General features: G+C 46.5%; 3 protein-coding genes and 1 long non-coding RNA gene across 5 annotated transcripts; 3 read left to right on the top strand and 1 right to left on the bottom strand.

The window, feature by feature from the left end:
* The first annotated feature begins 4,829 nt into the window (after positions 1–4,829).
* HOXA10 (homeobox A10) lies at positions 4,830–9,136 on the top strand. 2 transcript variants are annotated; one of them, XM_015617585.3, is made up of 2 exons: positions 4,830–6,221; positions 7,632–7,860. In XM_015617585.3, exons 1-2 carry the CDS (start codon positions 5,406–5,408, stop codon positions 7,755–7,757), a joined length of 942 nt encoding a protein of 313 aa, XP_015473071.1. In that variant the 5' UTR covers positions 4,830–5,405; the 3' UTR covers positions 7,758–7,860. The 2 variants fall into 2 exon arrangements, with proteins under 2 accessions (XP_015473071.1, XP_015473070.1); XM_015617584.3 differs by having other exon boundaries at positions 4,898–6,225; positions 7,632–9,136.
* A 4,816-nt stretch (positions 9,137–13,952) lies between these two features.
* On the bottom strand, positions 13,953–15,014 carry LOC107199891. The gene is made up of 2 exons (XR_001519351.3): positions 14,926–15,014; positions 13,953–14,099 (listed from the first exon to the last, which is right to left on the bottom strand). It is a non-coding gene; the product is annotated as an uncharacterized LOC107199891 (long non-coding RNA).
* HOXA9 (homeobox A9) lies at positions 14,466–17,407 on the top strand. Its single transcript, XM_015617590.2, has 2 exons — positions 14,466–15,055; positions 16,171–17,407. The coding sequence occupies exons 1-2, from the start codon at positions 14,509–14,511 to the stop codon at positions 16,407–16,409; spliced, it is 786 nt and encodes a 261-aa protein (XP_015473076.1). The 5' UTR covers positions 14,466–14,508; the 3' UTR covers positions 16,410–17,407.
* Positions 17,408–23,379: 5,972 nt separating this feature from the next.
* On the top strand, positions 23,380–26,742 carry HOXA7 (homeobox A7). The gene is made up of 2 exons (XM_015617592.2): positions 23,380–23,888; positions 24,913–26,742. The coding sequence occupies exons 1-2, from the start codon at positions 23,513–23,515 to the stop codon at positions 25,194–25,196; spliced, it is 660 nt and encodes a 219-aa protein (XP_015473078.1). The 5' UTR covers positions 23,380–23,512; the 3' UTR covers positions 25,197–26,742.
* The last annotated feature ends 739 nt before the right edge of the window (positions 26,743–27,481 follow it).

The raw sequence follows: 27,481 nt of genomic DNA, 5'->3' as shown, positions 1-27,481 counted from the left end.
TTTCTTTCTTTCTTTCTTTCTTTCTTTCTTTCTTTCTTTCTTTCTTTCTTTCTTTCTTTCTTTCTTTCTTTCTTTCTTTCTTTCCTCAGCACATGTGCTGTAAACAAACAATAGTCACTCATTCTCATGTGCTCAGGTCTGCTCTGGATTGTAGCTTTGAAACTCTATCCGCTCTACGAGTATCCCTAACTCCAGGTTACTTTTCATGCCCATAAAATTTTCACATGTTTTTCTTATGTCTCCATTTGAGAAGGGCAGGCGGGAAGGTGGTATTATATGGAGGAGATACTGGTTTGGCTACATATTTTAATACACGTGTTTCTTAGGACAGTGTCTTAAATATCTGCCCGGGAAACGAAAAATATTATTTTATCCTTTCTTTTCTATGTATATAATACCAGTTGCCTGCGGTATTTTTTCAATTGTGCTTCCAGGGAACTGTTGCAAGTGTAGTTAAATGCACATGCTCAGTGGACGGAGTGCAGTTTCAGATGATTATCGGAACCTATCGATTTCATCAAAGATACTCCATTAAAAAGCTCGGGGATGTTGATCCCTTTTGACTTCCCCTCAGCAATGCCAGGACACGAGAAAGCCACGTGAGAAGCAGGGAGATTTGAGGGTCCCTTTGCAACATTTCATTTTACACCAGTCAAGTTAAACTCCGCATATTTGATCAAATATTTATTTTTCCCCTTGTTGTTTCCCTGTCCCATTCAATACTTGGCTGAATAAATCAAAGGGACCCCAGCAGCAGTTAAAGCGCCCTCTGGTTACGAATTGTTTACTGACGGCCGCGGTCATAGGATAATATTTTAAAAAAACAAGCTTGTTTCTTACAATAACTGTTTATTATTTCACATTATTTGGGTTTGCATGTTTTGGAGGGAAGAGGGGAAGCCAGCTCAGTGTCTACACTGTGTTTAATTAATCGTGTACTCAACTTCAGCTCACATACCACATCCAAACCCCTGGGAGGCTTTTTCATAAGCTCATTGGGTTTGTGTTTTGTTGTCCTTTTTTTTTTTTTTTTTCCTTTTTTTTTTGGGTCACAATCTTTTCATTAAATGCTCTGAAAATCGAAACTTCTGGCCAACGTGTGTGTCTGACAGCCAAGCTATACCACAACCAAAAACAAAAGATATTTGTATATACATTCCGGTCTTCTTTAAAGGGAAGACAGATACAAATAGGGAGAAGGGCTACAGTTTCAAATGCTTAATAGAGCTGTGCGGCTCATCTCTGGCAATAGAAGGGGTACACTTAAAAGACAGACTTAGGTATGCAATATTTTCCTCACACATATAGAACCCGATACCGTTGTTGCTTCTGCATGGTGTTTGGGGCTCTCCGGACAATAGAAAGCCCCGTTGTTCTCGTCCGTGCCGGAAAATGGCGAGGAAATAAAGCCCTAATGAATTGGTTTGGGTGTATTTTGTCCTACCGCACACTAACATTTGAAGCTCGTCAGAATTACTTGCAAAATATGTTCCTAATCCAAATGAGTAAAACGATACATGTATAATATAAAACATAGTTAGGAGAGCAAGCCTCCGGATGGCTGGAATAAAATTAAATAGCAGCCTAATTTTTAACAAGATAATCCGCCAAAACAAGCCAACCTCCCCAGCACCACCACCAGCGTGAAAGAATTTCTAGTAAAGATAAAATTAGTGGGCCCGTCATTTGTCACCTAACTTGGCACAGACGCAGTTCCTAAACCTCCTGTTTGAAATCCGCCTTCTTTGGAGCAAATCCAGAAAAAAAAAAAAAAAAAGGGGGAAAAAAAAATGAAAAAGAAAAAAGAGGAATCTGGCACACATACATACACGTTCCAGGCAACTGACAGTTCCAATATTAAATAACTATAGTCTGATCACATTAATTTTTGGAGCTGTATAAAAGGTAGTCCACTGCTGTATTCTCAGATAGGCGGCGCATGCACGCCTGCACAGGCTGCAAGGCCGTTTACGTTTTCACAAATTGCAGCTTGCCCGTGTCTACAAATAAAAGCATATTTTAATTAGCTCGCAAAATGCGCCTCTGGATTAACAGCGCTGATCTTTTGGGTTATACGGGCCAATAATAAAAAGATAAATCACGGTTTAACACGATACGTTTTGAGATTTCCAGTCAGAGTTTGCTTAGGCTGAGCTGTCGGTTTTTATTTATTCCCTTTTTGTTTTTAATTTTAGTTCAACCAATAAAACGGCTTAACGACGCTATTAATGCATCTATTATATTTTTCTTAGATCAATAAAATTTTATTTTGATAGTATTGTCTATGTACACCATGAATTTAGATTCTCCACGAAAACACCTTCTCGCCGGCTTTGATATTTATCAGAATTTTATTTGCTCGGTTTTATAGACCCTCGGATAGCTTTACTTACAGAAGTGGAATTAAAAATAAAGTAATTCTTGTCCCCTGGCGTCCACAATATTCCTTAAAATTTCTTTTAAATAGGGGTTAAGTTCCAAGGGACACATTGTTAAGCGCCGGTAATGCAGTAGCTACACCCAGCGCATGCCAAATTAGCTCAGTTTAGTCAGAATTGACCATTATCTTTTATAGTTACGAATCAAGTGAACATTATTAGTTTTACTTCACTGGGTTTGATGATGCTGGTTACTATTTGCCTTGGCCTTGTTAGCGATTAAAGAAAGCGGAGATAATGCAACGCCGAGCTGAGTTCATGATCTAGACGGAGTCGGTGCCTTGACCATCAAACCGGCACCGTTTACTGCGGTCAACACAACACCCCACGGCAGCTCCCGCGGGACCTGACACGGGGCTGGGGTGACCCACTGCTGCAAAACCTAAACAGGGAGCCTAAAGAATACCTCCAAAAATTCTCACCGGCCTCTGTGCCTTTTGTCTAATTCCCCTGCGTTAGATCGCACAGGGAGGAGAAGCCAACTCGCGTCTCATCGATGCACTTCCAGTCATTTTATTCCGGCTGACGAGGATTGCAGCGCACTTTTTACAGTATTTTCCTTTACTTTAATCCAATTTTCAAAAGGGAGCTGCTTATTTTAAAAACAGCTTTGGAAGGATTTCAAGCGTTTCTCCTCGATTCCGTATGGCTTTTAGATTTGCAATCCGTTTCTATTTAATTTGGCAAATGCAAAATAAACATACCGCAAGAGCGGACTTCCCCAGAGTAATTTTTATACCTGACTTGTGTAGAGAAATGTATTTGGAAGGCGGCGCTGGGGCTCACGTTTCTTTTTATTTAGATCTGTATTTATGAAGCTAAGCCTATTGATAATAGCCTTCCTGTATACCAGCCAATAAACCAGTTCCTTATGTGGTATTAATTTTAGTAATGATATGGCCCTCCTAGGAATCTGATAAGGGTTCGTCCATCGCACATTAACACATCCGAAGTTAGTCGGGTTGAGAAATTACAAACAATGCTGCAGAAGGAAATGCGGGAAGGAAAAAAACCTCGAAGGGTTTCTATAGGCTGGGAGATCTACCCCTGTCACCGCATCCCACGGGCCGGTCAGAAGGAAATCGCGCTGTGATGCTCGCCCCACCACGCTGGAAAAATCAGGCGCCTTTCCACAGAGATTTTATGGGTGTTTCAAAGTTGTAGCATCCCCCGCCTGTCCTGGTGCTTCCCGAGGGCGAGGAGGGAGGCTGGGAAGGGCCCCGCGGGAAGGGACGCTGGCCTCCTGCCGCAAGGAGCGATTCCTCCAGGGGAATGTCACGCTGTGGAAAATAAAAAAGCTTTTCCCCATGGCAGGCAAGCAGTGCGGGACAAGACCACGTGGGGCTTGACAGATCCGTGGGGAGAGGGGGAAGAAGTGCTCCCCGGGGGTTTTGAAGGCCCAGGGTAGGGGCCGGGGAATTCGGGCGCCTCCCCGCAGGCAGCGGCCCCATCCCCTCCGGCAGTGCCCTCCCGGACACGGCAGCCGGGTGCCCGGCAGCGGCTCTCGTCCCGGGCCGTGATGACGCCCGGTCGGCGGCCGCTCGCACCCGCCCGTCCTGCTGGAAGCGGAAACCGGCCGACGGCTGCTTCTCCAGGCGGCGTTCGGGAGAGAGGAGCGAGTGATGCTCCTCAGGGATGGGCAGCGAGAACTGGGCAGCCTCAGGCTCCCCTTGAACTAAAGTGCCCTTAGTTCCGCGGGCCAGGCAGTGAGGCGACTTCAAAATGGCATAAGCGAGAGATGATGGAAGTGAAAGCAAGTCATCATTAAGCATTTCATTACGAAATCTATCTGTCTCTCTGCCTGCATCCCTGCCTGTCTGCTATCTGTCTGCTGCCTCCGCCACAATTACATATTGACTGGACTGGGCTGTCTGGTATCTCGGTATTTATCTAGCGACTCTTATTTCTATTATTTAGTACATTGCTTAAGGGAGACAATGTTTTTGAGGACGCGAAAAGTGAAAAGACCCAAATGGAGCGGGAGGGAGGGGAGATATAAAAATGATCGTCCAAATATAAACACATCAATAAACACGGTGCGCAGCATCCTGCGAGGATCCATTTGAACTGGTTGCGTCTGGATTCTTTCTGTGACATATGTCTGGCTTTATATTTTAAATGGTAATCAGACCTCAGGAAGAATCCAGCGTTAACTAAAGCATTAGAAGCTGCAACCGCACAATCAATCCTCCCAGAGTGGCATTGCTCCCTAAGAGATTCCTCAGCGCAGCGGCGAGCATTTTATCTCCAGGAAAATTAAGCCCAGCCTGGCGTCGTGGCGGTGATGTTAGGCTGCAAGCAGCCCCCTTCCTCGGTAGTTTAACGCGGGAGGCACCAGGCCCCTTTACGGTTTCCAATGATCCATGATAAACAATAACACGTCTTTTATTTCTTAAAAAAACTAGACAATCAAATAAAATGAGCAGAGGCTGAGCATAAAACACCGGGCGAGCCGTGGCTTTATTAATTTCGTGTGACACATAGGCTGCGCAGGGAGGTGAGCAGGCATTGCTGCTGGAAAGCCCAACCACGGGGAGAGAGGAGCGATAGTAAAAGCTTCATCTGGACACCGCTTCAGCCTAGGTATAATAAACATCAGGACCGCCGGGCTGTTTTATAGCGGTGCGTGTGATAAGAGGGGAGCAAAACTTGGAGCCAGTACCAGCACAGCCCGCTCCTTCCCTTTCCCCTTCCCTTTCCCCTTCCCCTTCCCGGGAGCGCGGCTCCCGCCTGGGCGCAGGCGCTCGCCCATGTGGTGGAAGCGCGCGCGCCTGTGTGTATGGAAATCCATATTACACATTAATATACATCTATCTTCCAAATTCAGAGGTCGACCTGAGAGCAGCTCTGTGCATACGAAACCAGACGGGGAGGGGTTGCTGGGGAGGCCCGGGCTTCCATTGGCTGCGGGCGCCTGCCGTGGTGCGGGGGTATCTCTCATCATATTCAGCATGTTTTGCACAAGAAATGTCAGCCAGAAAGGGCTATCTGCTCCCTTCGCCAAATTATTCCACAACAATGTCATGCTCCGAGAGCCCGGCTGCAAACTCTTTTTTGGTAGACTCCCTGATCAGCTCGGGCAGAGGGGAAGCGGCGGGAGCAGGAGGCGGAGGCGGAGGAGGAGGCGGCTACTATCCCAACAGTGGTATCTACCTGCCACAGGCGTCCGATCTGTCCTACGGGCTGCAAAGCTGCGGACTTTTCCCCGTTCTCAGCAAACGCAATGAAGGTACTTCTCAAAGCATGGTCCCCAGCTCGCACTCCTACGTGTCAGGGATGGAAGTGTGGCTAGATCCCCCCCGGTCCTGTCGCATGGAAGAGCCGGAGAGCCAGCAGGCCACCTCGTGCTCCTTCGCTCCGAGCATTAAGGAGGAGAGCTCTTACTGCCTCTATGACTCAGAGAAATGCCCCAAGGGCTCGGCAGCCACAGACCTCGCTCCCTTCCCCCGGCTGAGTGCCGAGGTCAGCCCAGCCAGCAGCGGCGGCGGGGTCCCCGTCCCGGGCTACTTCCGCCTGTCCCAGGCTTATGGCACTTCCAAGAACTACGGCGCGGGGCCAGCCGGGGCTGCCCCTTTCCCTCCGCAGCCCCCCGGCCGCTTCCAGACGCCTCCATCTTTGCCTCCCGTCCCGGACGCGGGGAGGAAGGAGGATGAGGAACGCTCCCCAAGCCCCTTGGCGTGCGTCTCCCAGAGGGAGGAAGAGACTCAGGCTTCATCTTCCACCGCAGAGGAGCTCTCTCCAGCTCCGTCAGAGAGCAGCAAAGCTTCTCCCGAAAAAGAGCCTGTAGGTAAGCGAATGATGATGGTGATGGTGGTAGTGATGATTAAAGAGAAAGGAAAAAAAAAATGGAAAAAAAATAGTCGTTGAGGATCATAGCGGCATTGAGATGCGAAAGGAGGATCCCAGCTGCCCCGCGGGGCTGCCAAGAAGCGTTGCTCAGACTGACCTTCTGAACTTTGTAATATTCGGGCATGGGGTTGCCGTAAAAATTAATGTCCATCCTATAGTTTAAAACCCTTAGAGCCTCCTCTATGGGCAACTTTAGCCTGCATGCTGCTAAAACATATAGAAAAACAAGATCAATCTCTCCCCCGTGATGTGAAGGTGCCTACCAGATAACAGAGATGTTTGTAAAGCATCCAAAATAAGCAATAGGCAGTGCCAATAAATAAACCTATTAACGCGGTAAGTTATATTTTACGATCCAGAATGCTTTTCGGAATAACAACCGCTCTGAAATGTGCCATCTATGAGCTGCTATCAAATTAGACTGATGAATGCACGGCGAATATCCTTCAGCATCTACACTAGATAACAGAGTTGTTATTTATACATTTCCTTCTTTATTTCCCTTTCGTGTCCCCATGGCAAAAAATAACTCCCCTTCCCCGGACGGCAGACTTTTCAGGAGCTTCTGTCCGTCCGCCTTTCAGACGCCCTCTTATTCCTTTCAGCCTACCCGTTGGAAAGTAGTATTTAAAGAAAAGGGGAAAAAAAAGGGTCAGCGAAAAACTGTTAAGAGAGCCAACCCCAAACCACTAACCACTCTGAGCCACCAAAGGATTGGTGCTACCTCTTTCCCAGCCAGTTCCACTGATAGAAATCACCTCGAAACCTTTTCATTATTGTTATGACTGTATTTTTGCTTCCCCGAAATGGTTGGAAAAGAGAGGGCCATGGCGATGCTCTCCGGAAAGGCAGGAGCTGAATGCAGGGAGGCTCTGGCTCTCCAGCTCACCTTGTTTTCCACCTCCGTTGCACACTTACAAAGTCTGGATCCGGAGGCTTTGTTTTTTTGGAAGCAGGTGCCTGGGGGGAAGGAAATAAGGCTACGGGCCCTTCATCAGCTGCCCCCAGTACCAGAGGGCTCGGAATGGCCGACAGGGAGAGGCTAGGAGATCGTTTTGGAGGGTCGGAGATGAACTACAATCTGGGGCACGCTACCCCACCAGAGGCTGTCCGGAGGTTTTTGAGCAGTGGCAGTTTTTACCCGGGCATGCCCAAAACCTTTGGGAAACCTTTTTGAAGCTCTGGGTTCCCGCAAGGATACCCCACATTCCAATTGTCCGCAGCTGGCGGAGAGAACCCACCACACACACAGACACATGCACAGATGCTCCTTCCACCCTCTCCCCCGCAGCTCTTTGCCTCCTACCCGATGGTAACGTCCATTTTTTACTTTCTCAAAACTAGGCAATTCAAAAGGAGAAAATGCAGCAAACTGGCTCACGGCAAAAAGTGGCAGAAAGAAACGATGCCCCTATACCAAGCATCAAACTCTCGAGCTGGAAAAGGAGTTTCTATTCAATATGTACCTGACTCGTGAGCGTCGCCTAGAGATCAGCCGCACAGTCCACCTCACAGACAGACAAGTTAAAATCTGGTTTCAGAACCGCAGAATGAAACTGAAGAAAATGAACAGAGAGAATAGGATTCGGGAGCTCACAGCCAACTTTAATTTCTCTTGATGAACCTATAAACACATCTTTATGGTTTAAAGAGCCAGTATCATTTTCCTAGGCTGTATTCATCCGCACCTGTATGGATTAACGATTTTAGGCGCTCTCAATATGTCCTTAACCTCTTAAGAGCTACTTTTGGGGGGTGGGCGGACTAAAGTCACGCTAAAGCACAAAATGCCGTGTGTGAACCACCCCTCTTCCTTCAGCCTTTCCCGGGGCCAATTTGTTCCTCTAAGCTTTGAAACACAAAAATACCATTTCAGGAGCTGCAAATATGTTTTCCCTTATCTCTCTCTCTCTGAAAAGTAAACAATCCTGTTTAAAGGTGCATTCTTTAAAAATATAAGTGCTGTAACTTGGACTGTACGTAGCTGCACAACGAAGAATTTAAGCGTTGCCATATTTCTATATATTGGGAGCTTTCCCCTTCTCTGTTTGCCTTTTCTCCCCCTCCCCCTTTTTTCTTTCCAAAAGCGGGACTTAAAATAATGAAATACAGGCATCCTTAAAAAGGGTTTAACGGGAACGGGTGTTAGGAGTGATTTTTGTTGTTGTTGTTTTTTACACTTTACCTTAAAAGCCAATATTACAGCTTTAAATTTGGCCAGGAAAATGAAATATCTTCTCTTTAAAGGTATAAAAGAGTTCGTTTTACTCATGGACTAAATTATTACACTTACCTCTGAATTTCTCTCGCTGGTTGTAGATATTTACTTAATGTAGTTTTGCTTAAATATGTGAATTTGGTGATTTTCTTTTGTGTCTATATATACCGTTACCGTTGGTAACGCATGACAAGCACACAGAAATTCCCCCTTGAGAAGAAAATAGTCACTTTTTTCCTCACTAATTTCACTGAAAAATATATATCCTGAACTTTCAGATGGACTTTCTGAGCCAGAGTCTGAGATTGTGAGGGAGAATATGTTCATCTTCCTTTATACTGTGAAGTTACATGCATTAAAGGGTCAAACATATAGGTGAAAAAATTTAAAAATATTAAAAAAAAAAAAGAAGGGGAAAAGCTATAAATACAGATATGGATAAATGTCTATTATTATTAAAATGCCGATACTGTTTTAAGCAAATGCATTCTATCGTTATTATAAATGTTAGTTCTAGCTATATCTAGTTCTTACCTTAAATCGGAATAAATTAATATTGTAATGCTGCTGTGCGTGAAAAAGACGATGTTTATGTTCTCATAGAAGAATAAAAAAAACCCCGTGGAATGAATCCTTTTAATTTTACCTCTTTTTGTGACTGTTTATCCTCAGGTTCTACTTTATGTCTTCGAGAACTTTTACAACAGGAATAGTTGCCTAAACCCCCTGCAATTACTTTAGGAATCTATTTAAATATTACCTAGACGGTCGTAATTTGTCTGGGCCATATAGCGATGGTGCTCTAAGGTTTGTCGGCTTTTGTTCAGTTTTATGACTTGCTAGTATATCTGGATTGTTGCTGTCTTGAACGAGTGGTTTCAGTTGACTGAGGAACTGCATAGACTGAGGAAGCAAATTACTATTTCTTGAGGGTAGGGAAACCATATATTTCTTTTCTTTTCCTTTTTTTTTTTTTTTTTTTTTTTTTTGGTTAATCGAACACCTACAAGTGTGTGCGGAGATCTTTAACTCCAGAGGACGCTGACAAAATTCTAGCTTTATCTCAGGGCTGAGAAGAAATCGTAAAGGTGAGCTCATGGGGAGGGGAGGGGGGACCCCAGCCTCGCCTCCCTGCCAGCGGGCCCCTCCAGGCAAGGCTATTCCCTACCTGGCTGCATGTGGAAGAGCTTATTTCACACAGGCTGCATTTTTTATTTATTTAATTTTTTAAATCCTCTTTTCCTTGCTGCATGTTTAGCTAATAGGGTCTCTCACAAAGGGAAGGCGAAAGGAAGGCTGGAAGAAAAGAGACAGCTTCCTTGCAAGGGTATATGTATGCGGGGAGGAGGAGGGGGGACAGACTTTGAACCCGGGCTTCTTGGGAGCCGTTAGCTTTTCGTGATGTAACATGGTCGTGCACGGCCCTTTTTTTTCCCCGATTACATCTGCATGGAAAGGCGAAATCTGCCCGCTCGCGCGTGTGTGGGTGGTTGTTATTATATTTTATTCTTGTTTTCATTAACCCACCCGAGGCTGGCCGGGGGGCGCGGAGGGGCGCCGGCGGGGTGGGCGGGAGGGAGAGAGGGATGTTTTAGTCACGTTTCTGGTTTTATTTTCGTAGCGGGATCCTTGCGTTAAGGACCACGGCAATGGGGAGAGAGTAATAATTAGCGCCTGAGAACTGCTCTGTGGTTTAGGTAGTTTCATGTTGTTGGGGCTCCACCTTTCTCTCTACAGCACGAAACTGCCTTAATTACTTCAGTTGATATCATCACCAGGTATGCTTGGTGCGAGGGTCCTTTCTACCCGAAGAAATCTTAGCGCTGAAGTGAACTGTAGGCGTCAAGTCCCAATGCCATTGTTTCCCATCTGCAGCGGAGCCTCCTTTGATTCCTCAGATAAACACGGCAGCCGAGGGGGGAAGCTTGACAAGTTCTTCAAGGTTAGCTAGCTCCTAAGCGAGTCCCTGCCTGCTTGCGGGTTTTTAATATATCTCGTTGGCTGCATTCAAGGTCAGGTGCGTTTTTGCATTCCGCTCGGCGTGGGTCGAGCTCGGGGGGCCGGGGGGAGGTGGGTGGCTGTTTTATTTTTCAATCTGGATTTATTAAAAACCAAGAGACCCGAAAGCGTGCCTGGGGGAGGGGGTGGGGAGAGATCAAATCTGCCTGCCCCGCTCCAGGCGTCATCAAAAACAGGGGCCCGGAGCGCATCGCCCGCGGCCGGGTGGAGCCGCTGGCGGAGGGGTGCCCTCGGCCCCCGCGGTGGGGTGGCTGGTGCTGCCGGAGCCTGGCGCACGGCTTGGCCGGCTCCGTGCCTCCGCCGTCGGGCCCGCTACCCCGGGGCTGCCCGGGGGCGCCGGCTGCCCTGCGGCCCGCAAGGCCTCGGTTACGATCACGATTGCGGTGCGGGCTCTCCGCGGCGGCGGAACGGGCAACAGCGACCTCTCCGGGCCCGCTGCCGTCGCCGCCACCGCCGCCTTTTGTGTTCGCAGCGCGACCGCGGGCAATGGGCGGGCTCCGGCCAGGCCCTCCGCCAGCAGCCAGAGCCGGCGGGCCGCGGAGCGGGGCACCCTTAGCGTAGGAAAGGAGGGCAGGGAAAATGACAGAAAACTCACTCGTTGCACATTTATTTCTATGAATTTTTTATCCGTCGTGATTATTTTTGCCTTAAAAAAAATAGCGATAGTAAAAGCTAAAAACTTTTTCGAAACTTCGGGCTGGGCTGCAGGAGTTCAGATGAGATTGGATAGCGGATTTCAGCCGTACTCGGAAAAGCATTCGTCTCCGGCCGGGGCAGGAGCAGAGCTCTGCATTGCAGTCAAATTTAAGTGCTTGTGTTTGCCTCTACACACAAGGTCTGACGGGCTATCTGCAGGGTCTGTGTACATTTCGGAAAGTGTATTTACAGTGCCTGTGTCTGTGTGTGCCCGTATGGCGTCTTTTGCCTCTGCCCTTTTGATTCCCAGTTGAATCGCCTCATCCTGATTTTGGACTGCTTCCTCTAAATTCTGAATCATTTTTTCTCTTCACTGTGCCAAAACCCCTCCGTGGCTTCGTAGCACCACTGGTTCCGTGAGAGAGGTCTGCAGTGGCAGGAAACCCTGGGGAAAGGCGATCCTGAACTTCCCGTTCAGGAGAGATCGCCAACGCCCGCGAACTCCTGCCCCGCGCCCGCTTATGCTCCGCTCCTCCGCCGTGCGTGGCTAATGAAGCAGCGCTGGCAGATGCCCCCCCGGTTTAAAAACCGACGGGATCTTTCCTGATGCAGCCGGGGGTCGGAGCTAGCGGGATGGGAGCTCTGCTGGTTCGGTTATGTTGGGATGGAAGAAAGGGAGTACTTTAATTCGGACACGATCGCTCTCACAGTGCTTCGTTCCTGGGAATTCTGGTTTCATATAGAGTTTTTATGTCAATGTCTGCTTCGGCCCTGTTTGGGGGGCTTTTGCCCCCGAAGGTGTAAGTCACCAAAACCTTAAGTCATTTGCAAAGTAGATTGACGAAGGGAAATCGCCTTCATGGCTCATATGAAAAATGTACTTCGGGTGAAAATGGATCTAAAACGGCGATAAAAGAGTCGAATATGCTAGCGTTATTATCAGCAACGTGACCGCGTGAAAAATGTCCAATTATTTGCTGTATTTCTCCTCTTGCTTTCTGTATAACCTCTTCTGCCTCTTGGATGCTGGCAGTGAACAAATGCGGAATTTTACAGGGGAAATAAAAATGCAGTCACGTTCTTTTAAACGCCATTGTTATTGTTATTCATTTGCTATTAGTTTTGGTGAGGAACCAAAAAAATAAAACCCGCTGCTGAAGTTGAGAACCCAAATTCGAATATAAACATCCAGGACTCCTGCAGCTAAGATTATTTTTTCTGAATGGAAAAAGGAAGTTCTACAATCACATTTCACCACAGCTGACTCTTAATAATAAATACAAATGACGTGGAGTTCCGTCTTTCCAGGAAAGAAATACAATTATTTTTTTTCTATGTGTCTATACAATGGGAGAAAAAAAAAAGAAAAAAAAAAAGCCGAGAGAGCTTTATTTGCGTTTTTAAAATTGTTAGAAAATAACGGGTCCCTTGTTTATTGAAATCTTGCAACTGTTCCACGATTTTCGAACTCTAATGGGGGATAATAGTTTCATTATGGGCCTTTGTAATTTTGATTGTGGAAGAGAGAGGTGTTAAAATAGGACCTCTGTAAGATTTCGGATTAAACTGCTGAGAAGACATGAAAAGAAAAAGAAAGAAAGAGAGCGAGAGAGAGAGAGAGGGAGAGGGAGAGAGAAAGCCCACATAGCGATGTAAAACTAATTAGAACCACACTTTTCGCATGCAGAGTATTTACACGCGATTTTAATCATTACTCAGTCGCCCCTACCATTTGCTGGGCTCTATTTTCAATACCAAATATTTCGAGTAAATTGAGCCTCTCACGGAGATTTTTTGTGCCCCCTGCATCTTAGTGACCGCGCTCCTTCGCCAGCCACGGGGATAAACAGCGTGAATGTCCGCCAGGGAGAAACCAGGGAGTCGCAGGCGTGTTTGCCAAGAGCTCAGCCACTACTTTAATTCCTAACACTGGACTTGGATCTGGCCGCCTCTTACTTTCCCCCGCGCACCCTCCCCTCCTTCTGCGGAGGATTGCAACCCTCCGCTCGGCTTCCGATGCCGCTAGCGTGTGTCCTGCAGTCACAGGAGGTGCCAGCAAATAAATAACTATATTTGAACATAAATTGGATTCACCAGAATGCGGGACGGCCGACTGCGAACGCCCCTTTGATAGCCGCCTGGAGAAGCAGGGTGCCTTTCGGCAGAGGGGAGACCGGGCATTTTCTCCCCTTTCCCCCCGCTGCTTCCCTGCATAGTTGAAGAATTAATTGTGGTGATAAATACCGCCGGCCGGCTCTGGCCGCACTCCTTCCCTCCCGGCCAGGACGGCGGCTCCCCTCCGGCCGCCGCCGCACCGCCGCCCAGCCCCGGCTCCTTTCCCCGGCCTGGCGAGGGGGTCCCGGTCCAAGGGCAGGGGCAGCGGGGAGGACGAGGAGGGTGTTTCGGTCACTGCCGCGCCGTGCCCGGCGGGGTGGGCTGGTGAAGTGCAGTTTGGTGCGGGTCAGGCTAAATACCGAGCCAGCGCCTGCCCCTGTCCTTCTCCGGCCGGGCGGGGAGGGCCGGCTCTGCGCCGGGGTTTCGGAAAGGGGATACGTTGAATTTGACTTTCCGCTGCCAGCTCTAAGCCGAACGGAACGGTATTATTTACAGTGGGTTCCCAAACTAAACACAATAGTATAATTTAACCTTTCCAAGCACTCGTAAATTTTTACTGCTGTGAAACACAGCGATGCAAATGAGCGCGCTCATAGTTACTGACTTAATAACAACCCCGTGGCTCCCGAAACAATAACTCCTTATGAAATATAATAAATGTATATTTAAATACAGTATACCGCAACTACTATTTTGCTCTTTTTATTGCTTCAGTTATTGTATAGTTTTATGTGAAGGTCTCCGATCACAAGAGCGGCGAGATTTTTTTTCGCAGAGAACACGACCCACTGATGGGATGATTAATTTTGATATAAAATAGTCCGCTTAAACGAAAAAAAAAAAAAAAAGAGAGAGAGAGAGAGAAAGAGAGAGAGGGGAGAGAGAGAGGAAGAGAAAGAGGGGAGGGGGGCTGTAATACGGAATCTGATCTTTTAATCTCAGTTGGCCGCAATTAAAACAAACCCCGCCGTATAACTCAAATATCCCTTTGCATAAAAACATATGGCCTCGCTATAAAAATTATGGCTGGAAAACACTGACCCATTAATAGCCCGCGGACTGATTTATACTTTATTGTTCTGCTCCCCCGCCACGTGACAGGCGCAGCCAATGGGCGCCTGCGCTGCCCTCAACTTATTACTGACTCTACTTGTCCGCCAGCACCAAGTTGTTACGTGAAACCCGCAGCCCCGAACCGCGGCGGGTCCGCCGCCGCCCGCCAGCCCGCCCGCCATGTCGGCTCCCGGGACCCTCAGCAATTACTACGTGGACTCCTTCCTGGTGCCGGAGGGGGACGAGCTGGCGGCGCCCCGCTACGCCCCCGCCCCGCTGGGGCCGCCGCCGCGGCCGGCGGCGCTGACCGAGCACCCCGAGCTGGCCCCCTGCAGCTTCCAGCCCAAGGCGCCCGTCTTCGGCCCCCCCTGGAGCCCCGCGCACCCCGCCGGCGCCAGCGGCGTCCCCGCCGTCTACCACCCGTACGCGCACCACCAGGCGCCCGTGGCACCGCCCGACGGCAGGTACATGCGTTCGTGGCTTGAGCCTGTGCCGGGCTCCTTGTCTTTCCCCGGGTTACCTACCAGCAGGCATTACGGCATTAAACCTGAACCGCTGGCGGCCAGGAGGGCTGACTGTACCACGTTTGACACTCACACTTTGTCTCTCTCTGATTATGCTTGTGGTTCTCCTCCAGTTGATAGGGATAAGCAAAGCCACGAAGGCGCATTCTCTGAAAGCAATGGAGAAAGTGAGGCAAACGGAGAGAAACCGCAGATCGATCCAAGTAAGTGGGACGGCAAGGGTAATGGACTTCAGGGCTCTGCGCCGGCCGCGGGGAGGTGTCGAGGCGCTGGGGCTAATTACACGGCCGAGCACCGGCCGCCGCCGCCGCTGCGCCAGCCCGCCGGGGTCTGCCATCTGCAGAAACCAGCGCTGCCTTTCTCAGGCTCGAACGGGATCTAGGACGGCTCTGGCTTTCCAGGGTGAAAGGAAAACAAAAACCCACCTTACAACTGCAACTTAAACAAACATTAAAAAAAAAAAAGAGAGAGAGAGGGAGAAAGAGAAATGCAATAGCCGCCCATCCCGGCTCCTGCCACCCCAGCAAACTCAGCAGGACATGCTCACATCCTCCTGCCTCGCAGCGCTCCCAGGCGTGGGCAGACATGGGGAGAGGGGTGCCTAGAAAACACTGGATGTGAATCTGATCTTTTTTGAGACGGCTCTCAAGCCAGGGCGGCTATTGCTGGGCTGAGAACAGAAACCTCGCCGTTGACTTGGTTCCTCCCCTCCCCCTTTCGTCTCCTCGGCGGAAAACCCCGGGCTGGACGCTCCCAGGACTACGAGACTGGTGGCAGAGCGCCTCGGGATTACTATCGCGATTAACGCCGTGCGAATAAGGGTCCTAAGAGGGCGAGGGTTTAATTATGCCAGCTGTAGATTAACTCGCCAGCTCCCTGGGTCTTGCCAGGGATGACACAGGAGAAGGCAGAGATTAAAAAGACAAACAATTTCGATGACATGTTGATCTGGCTGGTCACTCCCCGGGCTGGCAGTTTGAGGTGTGGGGAGGCCAGGAAGGAGGAAAGGAGTTAGAGAGAGAGGAAGAGAGAGGAGGAGAAAGTATTTTAAAATTGTATTCTCCAAACAATAAAAAAGGCGAGGGGAGGCGGGGGCAGCGGGGCTTTGCCGCGTGTGGTTGCGTGTGACCTCCCCATGTGTCTGTATTTTGGAGTCCATTGTGCCTCACGAGCCTGTGCCTCGGGAAATGAGAGCCACGTCCTAAACACGAATACCGGGACACCTGATGGGCTGTTTCTGCGTGGATTTCCCTCCCAGCCCCCTCCCTCCACCTCCCACCCTCCCCCTCAGCCTGAACTTCTGTTGTTTTCGTTGTAGATAATCCAGCTGCAAACTGGCTCCACGCAAGGTCCACCAGGAAAAAGCGATGCCCTTACACCAAGCATCAGACACTGGAACTGGAGAAGGAGTTTCTGTTCAATATGTATCTCACTAGGGACCGTAGATATGAGGTGGCCAGACTCCTCAATTTAACAGAGAGACAAGTGAAAATATGGTTTCAGAACAGGAGGATGAAAATGAAGAAAATCAACAAAGATCGAGCGAAGGACGAATGACGGCGACACGTGGGTTAAACTGAAAACGCGTAAAGTAAAAGAGAAAAAAAAAAAAAAAAGAAAAAAGTTAAAACAAACAAAAAAAATCATCCCCTCGAGCCCTGCCATGCAATGCGTCTGGGTCCAGGCCTCATTTTTTTCCCTTGGCAAATTCTGATTATGATTGTACAATGATAGTCACAGAGGCCAGATTGCCAGGAGAGGTACAGTAAGACTTTTAATTTTCTAATAGGAAAGAAAAAGGGGGCATTAGCACGAAAAGGCTGTTTAACTGGCTTGTATAAATCTACCTGTTTCTTCACTTAACGAAAGAAAAAAAAAAGAAAAAAACTACCTTTTCATAATGCACAACTATTTACGGACTGTGTAGTTTAGTCTACGTAGTTAATTTTATTCGCTCTTTGCGTGGCAGAGAGATCTCTGCTCTAATACTTGAACACTGTGTTTTATTGTGGTAATTATGTTTGTGACTCAATTTATGTGCTTGGGTGCTGTACCGGATGTAATGGTGTAAGCTAGAATTCAATTTGAACTCAGGTTGTTTATTATAAAAATTGCATAGAGTATAGCTCTGTAGTGTATTAAGTCTTTTCTGTATAATTAGACAGTTAACCTTTGATTGTAAAATATATATATTATATATATCCCAATGCAAAATAATAAAAAAAAAAAGGTAGAAGAAACGTTTGTTCGGGATGTCTGGGAATTACGGTTCTCAAAATATGAAGCAAGTAATTTTAGTATGCACAGTTGATATATATATAGTACTGTCTTCGTCGGTTGTATATATAATCTATATATTAAAAAAAAAGTAAATAAACAGACTAGCTTAAATATTGTTTTTGCACCAGTGAGCAGTTAGCAGGTTTCGGAGCTATACGTATATGTGAAAAGGGTTACTACCTATGGTTTATGTTTGAATTTTAATCGAATGATTTGATGGTTATTGTAATGAAGGTTAATTTTATTGATAATAAATTATACATTATAAAAACCTACATTTGGTTATTGTAAATTTGTATCGATTTAAAAAAAAAAAGAATCTGGGAACTTATGTTGATGCAGAACGTACACTGTCTATTTTGAAACAGTTACCTCATGGCCTACTGACCAAATTGTTGTCTTGAAATGATATTTAACTTTTTGCCAAATAAAATATATTGATTCTTTTATATTTTGTGATGTTTTAACATTATTGAGGAGAGGTTCTTCCACGGCACACCGAATCTCGCCAGCAGATGTGGCAGGGCTAGGGCAGCTGCAGAGGTGAGGCGAGGAGTGGTATTATTTTCGAGCCAAGGCGAACCCACGGTTTTATAAACGCAGCCCCCAGGTGATGGAAATTTCGTCTTATTTTCATTCTAAATGGACAGACTCAGGTCCTAAATGCCGTAATTTCTTTGAGGGTAGGGATTTCTTCCCCCCCCTCTGGGCGTGATTTGGTAAGCTGGTGCTTGGCAGTGCACGGAGGGAGCCCCTTGGATGGCAGCGGGGCACGGTGCCGAGCTAACGCCGTCTTAATAAAACTCGCCGGCGGGGCTGGGGAACCAGCACCAAACCAAAATGTCCGGCGTTCGTTCTTTGGTGTGGACAATAATGTAAATCAGCTCAGACAGCGACATTTAAGCTGAGATTGTTAATTAGCTTCCACTAGAAAATGTCCAGCACTAAGTGTGCTTGCACAACCCCTGTAAGAAGGCTCTCTCCTTACCAGGGCGTTCATTTCAAATTCCCTGCTAGAGATAATTGCTCATGCAAAATATGTTATTTCAAACGTCATCCACCTTTTTTCTTCCCTTGCCTTCACTTTTGTAATTTTTATCCCTTTTAAATGTCCCGTGGCAAATAAATACAACCCGTTGCGTTTTACTAGCACTTCAGATTATATATGTATTTATAGATAGATATAGAAACAGATATAATTTTACAGACAATTATGGTAGAATTTATGGTGTCAATTTTAGTCGCCGATTTAGCCGAAGGAAAACGGTGGGCTGGCAACAGTCTACAGCCGAGAATACGAAATTGCATTTATTTTTAAAATGAGAAAAATGGTTTCTTTGGAGTGGAAGATTTCTATACATCCCCTCACCATTGCACCTACCCCTCCCCCGCCGCCCCAAGCCAAACCAAGCTCAGCAACAAAAGAAAATAGCAAAGTCTATGAGCTTGCTGAAATTTACCCTTCTTTTGGGCGGACATCTTACTGCTCACAGTGGATATCCTCCATAACATGAATCGCAGCACAGCTCTGCACCACACCGACCCTTGTTTGCAAATATGGCGAATAACCATGAAATCCTTCTTGTTTTTTGAAGGTACCTTTGCACATATATACATATATATATATATGTATATGCGTATATGTATTGAGAGCAAAATAGGACGGAACACGCTTAGGATCTTGGCAGAAGTTGTTGTTAAGAAAATTCAGAGCCATACTACAGTGCAATAAAAGAAAATGACTGCTGTAACCGTTTATGGGGTGTAAAACGCTGCAGGGCTGAAGACAAAACTTAGGGAGCCGGCAAGAAGTTTACAGATGTGCAAAACTGCGGGCGGAAAAAAAAATGCTTTCTACTTCACCTTAAAAAAAAAAAAAAAAAAAAAAGGGAAATAAATCCCAGGTAAGATTTGATGACTTCTAATTAGCAAAAGGGAGCTCGTTCTGGCGTGCACACACACAAAAAAGCCCCTAATTGATCCCCGAGCCAGTATTTGGGGATGCTGGGACGCCCTCTGTTGTTGCAGACAGAGGCAACTTCAAAGAATCAGCATTAAGAGTGTGTAATAAATGACGGGTCTGCAAACTGTCTGGAATTCGGCTCTTAATGAGTTTACAACTGTCCAGCCACAATTAAGATTTTCTACAAAAGCCTTTTCATTTGTTTTGTCTGGCTGTTTTAGATAAAGCGGGAGAGCGGAAATAACAACCTTTTATTGGCCTTCCCGTGCTTAAATCCAGGCTGGGAGGTGGACATTTATCTTGCGGTGGGCCGGCGGGCAGAGGCGCGGGCTGCGCGGGCCGGCCCGGGCGGTGGCGGCCGAGCGGCGGCAGGTGGCGCTGTGAGCCCGCAAAACGCCGCCCGCCCGCCCTCCGCCATCAAGCGCTCGGCCGCCTCCCCGACAGCTCCTAAAATGTCGACTTTATGGGAGCATAACTGTGCTTGGAAGCGCTGAGTGGGTTTTAACAAAGGCCGATGGGTTTGAGGGTGTTTTTCTCTCCCTTATCACCTATTTTTTTTCCCGTGTTACCCCGCCGACCGGGCGCCGTCAGGGTGGTGTTCGCTGCCTGGCCAGGCTCAGTGCACTCGTGGTGAAAGTTGGTCTGCACCAAGGACACGCTGTGCGTTTATAATTCTCAAAATACCGAGACATTTGCTAATATGTGATGGAGACGGATGGAGCCCTGGCACCGAACTGCCAGCTCCTCCTTTTCGCCCTTGCCCCAAACCTTTGCTCTTCTCCGCTTAAGCTCTGAGCTTGCTAACAGGGTATACTGATTTCCCGAAGGGCTGGTGCGAAATCAAATATTGGGAGAAAGGAAGAATTGAAGGGTTCGGGCGGGATGTAAGAGGGTCTCCCCGGCTCAGCCTGGGAGGAGAGCGCCCAAAGAGCTTCACCCTTGGAGCTCTAGGGACCAACCGATGGATTTTCCAATGCCCTTGTCCGCTCCGCGTGGCTGAGACAACCGTGCGGGGAACCGGCAGTGCTGCAAAAATCTTGTTCGAAAATTATTTACCGGCGGGTGAAATTCTTCAACAGCTGTCTTTGATACAAATAAAAAGCCCTGCTTGTGTCCGAAGCAATTTCAGCTCTGTGGGACCCGTTGTGATTATATTACACAGATGTGAGAAGGCTGATGCTCTGCAAACTTGACGTGTCTCTCAAAGTCATTCCTAACTTGTTCTCGCCGTCTATTTTGTTTCCTCGAATCGTTTTCCTATTTTTTTTCCGCTTTGCTTTTGTTGGCTCCCGCGTCTTGAGAATGAGGCTTAGTGTGGAGTTGTGGAATATTTTCAGATGGCAATTGCCAAAAAAGACAGAGGAAAAAAGTAATTGGAAGGAAAATAAATGCAGGAGGAAAGGAAGCATAAAATATGGGCTGAAGTAGAAACGTTGTATTTCGTAAGTTTAAGCCAGACAACTAAACAAATCGTTGCATATTCTCTAGTAGCTCTGTAACAGAACTACTTTCTCTGCATCTTACTTACATTTCCTTAAATCAAAGCCATTCTCCTTATATCGAAATTCAGCACTGGGAATGCACTGAGCTGGTTTTTTACCCCCGTACTGATCCAAAGATTAAATTCTTTCTAGGGATAAAGACTAACAGCCACTCCCTGCTTTCTAACAAGAGCCTTCCTATCAAATGTTTGTCGACAATGGCATTGCTAAACTTATTATGATTAATTATTTTTTTTCCTTGGGCAGTAAAATTATATTGAAATTAAAAAGTGTTTATGCATCGTCATACTAAGTAATAACTTGGCACAGCATGTTCCATTATAATCGTGGATAAATTATGGCGAGAACAGATTCCAAACCAACAAAATCTTCTCTGCTATGAACCACATCAAGATACTGCTTAGTACACAAGCCATAATCATGTAGTGCTCCCAGGTCGCTTATAACTTACGAGCACCGTTTTATCACTACATTTTACTTCCCGGAAAAGCTCAGTGCCAAAGAGGGGTAGTCCAGAGCTAACAAGGAAAAAATAAAAATAAAAATAAAAATACAGTTAATCCGTCCTAGAGGATTATTTTTAAAGCGTGTGAGAATGTTGCCATGACCAAAAACTTGAAATCTGTGCCTGTTCACCCTTTTCCGATTGGAAAAAAATAAATTCAAATGAAAAGCGTGTTTACAGTCGCGGGAATCTAGCCTGATCCTGTAAACAACAAAACGAGAGATTTCAGAGAGTTATTTCAGAAGCAGCGTTATGCCTAACTCGCAGAAGGTGGGGGGAGTCAACAAGGTGGTGGGGACCCATGTCTGGGGGTCCTTCTAGCATTTATTCAGTGAAGGCTTTTTTGATAAATCTAAAGGGCTGGCAGGAAAAAATAAACTGAAGGAAAAAATACATTTTAAAAAACCCGTGGCGGCAATAAACACGTGAAAGCAAAGAAAAATACATAAACATGCAAATTGTAGAGAATTAGAGAGCTCGAAATACAACCATCCAGACAATCTATTCGGTCCTACGCTATCCATATTTAAGTCTAGACATTGGTTATATTTGCTGTTGCTTTTTTCTTGTATCTTGGTATGTTGTCACCAAAGGAGCAATTTATTGATCTAATGCCATCTACTTCAGCCTCTTTGATCTTCTTGGTCGTTGTCTTGTTTGCATCGCATTCGTTTAAGTTCTTGGGCCTCTATTCCCTTCCAGCAGCCTTTTCTGCCGGCATGTTCCCGCACCGTGATTGCCACCTCAGGGATATTGTCTAATATTGGTGAATTGGAAGAAATAACCGAAGGGGCTCCTTCGTCGGCTTCTCCCTTATGCCTGCGAATAATAACTGCGTTTTCACACACTTAGCACTTGGCAAACATTTACGTACATCCACCACATCTGCATGCTCTGAAGCACCAGTATCTATCTCAGGGATCTGGCTTTCAAGAATTGACTTGCTTCTGTCAGTAACCTGTGTTCATGGGGCTGCAATAACCGCGCATAAAGGGTGCCAAGGGGTGCGCGGGTGTGTGTGCGGATGTGTGTTGGAGGTGTGCAGGGGGGCAGAGGGGTGCTCCACGTTTACAAAACATAAAGTTTAGGGTCCGTGCGAAATATCGCCAAGGACAATTTTAACTGGTGAGAAAGTCTTTGTACACGGGGCACCAAACTATAATTGAAAGGAGAATTTCCGGGGCAATTCCATTGTGCTTCTTCCAGTTTATGATGTGCAATACAGGCAGGCAGTAAAAGCTGTCTTTACCAGGACTCCCTGTCTGAGGGAAGGAAACTCATTTTACGATCCGTTTAAAGGAAGGGCACGGAGCAGCATCCTCAATGGAGAGCCATTCGCATTGTTGGGGATCCCAGTGTTTAGAAAAGCAGCAACTCTCCCCGTCACCCGAGCGTACCGCTGCCGCCTCACGCTCTGGACTGCAAGGTATGTAGGGCGGAAAGGTAACTCGGGCAGCAAACAGGCGGCGGCGATTTGAAGCCATTTGCAGGCGATTTCTTCAACTCTGGAGTTTCGGTTTATTCTGGTTTTTCTTCTTGAGACGTTCAGAAAGTTGAGCCCTCAATTTTTATTTTTTTTTCTTAATTTTTTCCCCTTTTTTTTTTTTTTTTTTTTTTTTTTTTTTCCCTTTTTTTTTTTTTTTTTTTTTTTTTTTGCGGTGGGCGGTAGGGGTTTTTTTCGTGTGTTGCTGGCTGGGAGTTTTTTGTTCAGTTGGACGCCGTTGTTTGTTTGGGGGCCGGATTTTTTGGACGTTTTGTTTTGTTTTGTTTTGTTCTCCTTTCCCGGGGAGGGTGACTGTGATATTTTTCCCGGGGCTGACTGCTGGGAAGCGCCTTGATTCCCGAGGCTCGGCAGCCCCTCGGGACCGGAGGGGGGTGCCCTCGCAAACCCTGTTGCAGGGTTACCGCCTGCTTCTCGCCGCTGCGATAAAGCAGAGCGGGGGGAACGACCCACCTCCTTTAAACCTGATACACACACACATGTTATATGTATATATATATATAAATTAAATAAATATATACATTTAAAGGTTTAGAATATGATTTTTCCCAACGCTCCCCCCCACCCCCCCGCGGTCCATCAGCGAGCAGGAGGGGTGCGGGGTCCCCGTGGGGCCGAGCTGGCGGCGGCTGGAGGGCGCTGGCGGGCGCGGCGGAGGCGGCGGCGGCTGTGGCGGCCCCGGCCCCAGCCCGTCCATGGCCGGGCACCGTCGGGCCCCGGCCGGCACCACCTGTGAGGCGGGCGGGGATTGGCGGGCGGCGTCACATGACCGGTCACGTGCTCCGGGCAGCTCAGTCCAAAAGAAAATGGGGTTTGGTGTAAATCTGGGGGTGTAATGTTATCATATATCACGCTACCTCGTAAAACCGACACTGAAGCCTGCCGGACAACAAATCACAGGTCAAAATTATGAGCTCTTCGTATTATGTGAATGCGCTTTTTAGCAAATATACGGCGGGGGCTTCTCTTTTCCAAAATGCGGAGCCTACTTCTTGCTCCTTTGCAAGCAACTCCCAGAGAAGCGGCTATGGACCAGGCGCGGGTGCCTTCGCCTCCTCCATGCCCGGCTTGTACAATGTGAACAGTACCATATATCAAAGCCCGTTCTCTTCCGGATACAGCCTGGGCTCTGATGCCTACAACCTGCATTGTTCCTCTTTTGATCAGAACATTCCCGTCCTCTGCAATGAGCTAACCAAACCCAGCTGTGAGAAAGCGGAGGAAAGCAACCTGCACAACCAGGCTGAGCCTAATTTCCGGATATACCCCTGGATGAGGTCTTCAGGTAGGGGCGAGCGGAGAGGGCTCGGAGCCGTGGCAGCCAGGCAAAGCGTGTCGCCAGGATTACTGTCAGCACAGCCTTTATGGTTTTAATTATAGCCGAGGCGCCATTGCGTAGAAAGCCCGTGGCATTGTATGTAAATGAGTATCATAAAACTTTTTATTGCCCAATTAATGGGTTCTAGCCTCGTAAATTTATTTAACTCCATTTGCTATGGAATTTTAGCATTGAGTCGATTTGCGCTGTTTGCTATGAAAAAGCGGAGAGTTGGCTGCGGGCTCCCAGAGCCCCCACGGGTAAGCGTCTCCCCTGCCCTCTTGTCGAAGTTGGGGGAAAAAAATCCCGCTGGCTGGGTAAGGCGGAGGGGACAGAGGCGTTTAGGACCGAGGGACGGCATGTTGAGGACTTTGCCGGCCCGCGTTGCCGAGACGTGCCACCCTCGTCCCCCCTGCCCTTTTCCACGGAGATAAGGATCTATAGAAATGTACTAAACAGGAAAACGGAGGGGGGAGGGGGGCACTGGGGGACGAGAGTGTGTGTGAAAAAGGAGAGCTCTCTTCTGCAGCTAAATGCTATGTATTGTTTACGATCCAGGCGGGATGGGTGGGGGGAGCCCACGACATTAAAATAAAATAAATACAGCCCAGCCTTCCAGCTTTTTATTTCCCCTTGCGAAACGTGAAAGTCTGGAAGGTTTTAGGGAAATACATCGCCTGGGGGAAAAGTTCCTCCTCCCAAAAGCAATTTCCTCCCCCACCTCCTCTCCTGAATGCTTTCTCTTCACTTTTTCTAGGTCTCGAGCAACTTAATTTTTGCCCTGCCTGGGCAGGGTAGGTCGTGTGGCTGAAATGTCTTTGTTAGGGCAAAGTGGGGGGGCGAGTGGAAGTCGAAGAAGGGAATCGTGCACTCTGGCTCGCCACTTTTTTGTTTGTTTGTTTATTTATTTATTAAAAACATCAAGAAAAATAAATAGAGCAAACTTTCCACCTCTTGTCTAACTCCTGGCCGTGTGTGTGCCTGTTTTCAGGTCCAGATAGGAAGCGAGGGCGCCAGACCTACACCCGCTACCAGACTCTGGAGCTGGAGAAGGAATTCCACTTCAATCGTTATCTGACTCGGCGGCGGAGGATAGAGATCGCCCATGCCCTCTGTCTGACGGAGAGGCAGATCAAAATCTGGTTCCAAAACCGGAGGATGAAGTGGAAGAAGGAGCACAAGGAGGAGAGCTCCAGCACCCCGGCTCCCAACGAGCCCACGTCAGCAGCAGCCTCTGTTGAGAAAGTGGAAGAAGACGAAGAGGAGGAGGACTAAGGAGTCCCACTCGAGGAAGTGATCTCTTAGAATAGTGTATGCACATGACAGTTGGAAAAGCTCCCTTTAAAGGAGAAAGGGGGGAAAAAAAAAAAAAAAAAAGAGAGAGACTTACTGTTTTTATTAAAAAAAAAACATCAGTTCCTTTTAATAATCATCTTGAAAGTGAGCGTTTGCAAACATGAAAACATTTCTTGGGTTGGTTTTCCAGCCTTCTCTCCACTCTCCCATGCTCCCCAAACCTGCCCTATGCCGAACCTTTCGGTAATATCGCCTAAGAGCATCTTACAATCAGTTTGGTTTTTTTTTTTTTTCTTCATTAACCCTAACTTGGGTGGGCTTCTTCAGGGGACATTTCAGTGGGAGAACTGCTGCTTGCACAGATAGTAAACCGTGACCTTCCGAAGTAACTACCTGACTCCACAGTCCCAATCATGTGTAAGGGGAAAAGTGCATTAGGCTCACATTAAGAAAAACTACCTAATTTTGAATAAGTAGCTCTGCACTTCTCTTTTTGTTTTCTTTTTTTTTAAATTGTTGTTAGAAAAGTATCATAAGTAACAGCTACACTAACGAAGATTAAACAGCAAGTAAGGGGGGAAAATGTTCCACAAACCACTACAATCTACAGCAATTATTTGTACTACCTATTTTCCAGACTACCTACCTATATATCTTGCTCTGCCTACCTATCTTCGAAAGTATACTGTATTTTAGTAGTCAAAAGGATGTTACAAGATTACTAATGTGAATCGCAAAATGCTTTTAGACATGTAAACGTAGTCGTTTGAAAAGCACGCATCAATAGCTTTGGTATAGAATTTGGTACCGAAAAGTCTGAATATATTTAAATTTAAAATAATATATTTATTCCAAAGCAATTATAAATGAAAACCATATGCTGCAATATATCTTTCTTCTCGATTCTTTGCTATTCTAAAAGAGGAAGCAAACACACGCCAATATTGTACAAAGCGGTTTAATATCTCCCGTTGGCTTCTACCTTCAGCTGCTTCTGCTAAAGGCCGTTTTCTTATTCTACGTTGATCTTACTTAATATAGCGGAAAGTGTTCTTTGAAAAAGTGAATTTAAATGATCATGTAACCACCTTTAAAAAAAAAAAAATAATCCACAAACTGTTTGTCCTGATTATCTGAACGTGTTAATATGTAATACCATTAATTTTCCTACAATAGCAGATATTGTAATATTTTTTGTCATTTATATTCGTCTTGAACCTCATTTGTAAGATCATGTCATAAATTGAGAAGTATGTAATTAATTTGGAAACTTTGTAGCATGATGTATTGTTAAGAACTCTGTATAAATCCGTCTTGAAGGTTTGGCTAAAGTTTATTCACAAATTGTATGTTACAATGTGTTTCGGTGTGTTCGTTGTGAACATTTGGATATGCCGTGTAAGTATTGGAAGTGGGAAAAAAAATGTCTGTGAACTCTCTTTGGAAGTGATACCGTGTTCAAGTATCTCCCACGATTAATGTGTTTTATGTTACACAGAAAATAAATATGCTTGTTGACAATGAATTGTATTTCTTTATTAAGGAACCAGTTCGAGGGAAGCACCAAAAAATATATTACATTGACAAATAGAGAAATTAGATCATCTAATTTTTTTTTTTCTGTAATCAAAAAGGAAATAATAATAATAAAAAACCCCTAACAAGCAAAACCCAAGGTGACGAATTGATAGGAATCAGTCAATATCTATATCTAGACTTCATGATTTTTTTTCCCTAGCGTTGTTGATTAATAAAGCGGAAAGCCTTCTTTATGGGAGAGCTTCCTTACACCCGTGCTCCCGTGTCCTCTTGCAGTCATAACCCCAGTCCAGACGATCGGCGATCAAGTCGAAATCGCATGCAGTGAAAAAACATTTTGTAATGCACAGAAAGTGAAATGCGAAACTTCCAAGTGTAAATGATCTGATCGGGTACGTGTGTGGTTTGTGTGTTCGGCTTTCGGGGGCCAGGGGGCATCACGGTGGCACGAAATTGGGGAAAAATTGCCCCGCTTTCGAAAACGTCTTATTTTTGCCAGGTACCAAGCAATGTCTATGAGATCTAATATTCCCCCTTTTATTTTTTTTTCTAATTAAAAAAAAAAAATCTAACCCGAAAAGTCCTTTTATTCGTCTGGATAAATAGAGGTAAGACCTGGAGCATTATTTGCGCTGAAGTTCCCTTTTTTCTGCTACACTCCGTTCCTGGTCAACGCACTAATTGTAATTTTAATAAAATTAGTACAAAGTCCAGGTCTTTTAAAA

Source organism: Parus major, chromosome 2 (genome assembly GCF_001522545.3).
Source record: "Parus major isolate Abel chromosome 2, Parus_major1.1, whole genome shotgun sequence".
Classification (NCBI taxonomy): Eukaryota; Metazoa; Chordata; class Aves; order Passeriformes; family Paridae; genus Parus; species Parus major.
This window is presented reverse-complemented; position numbering and strand designations above follow the sequence as displayed.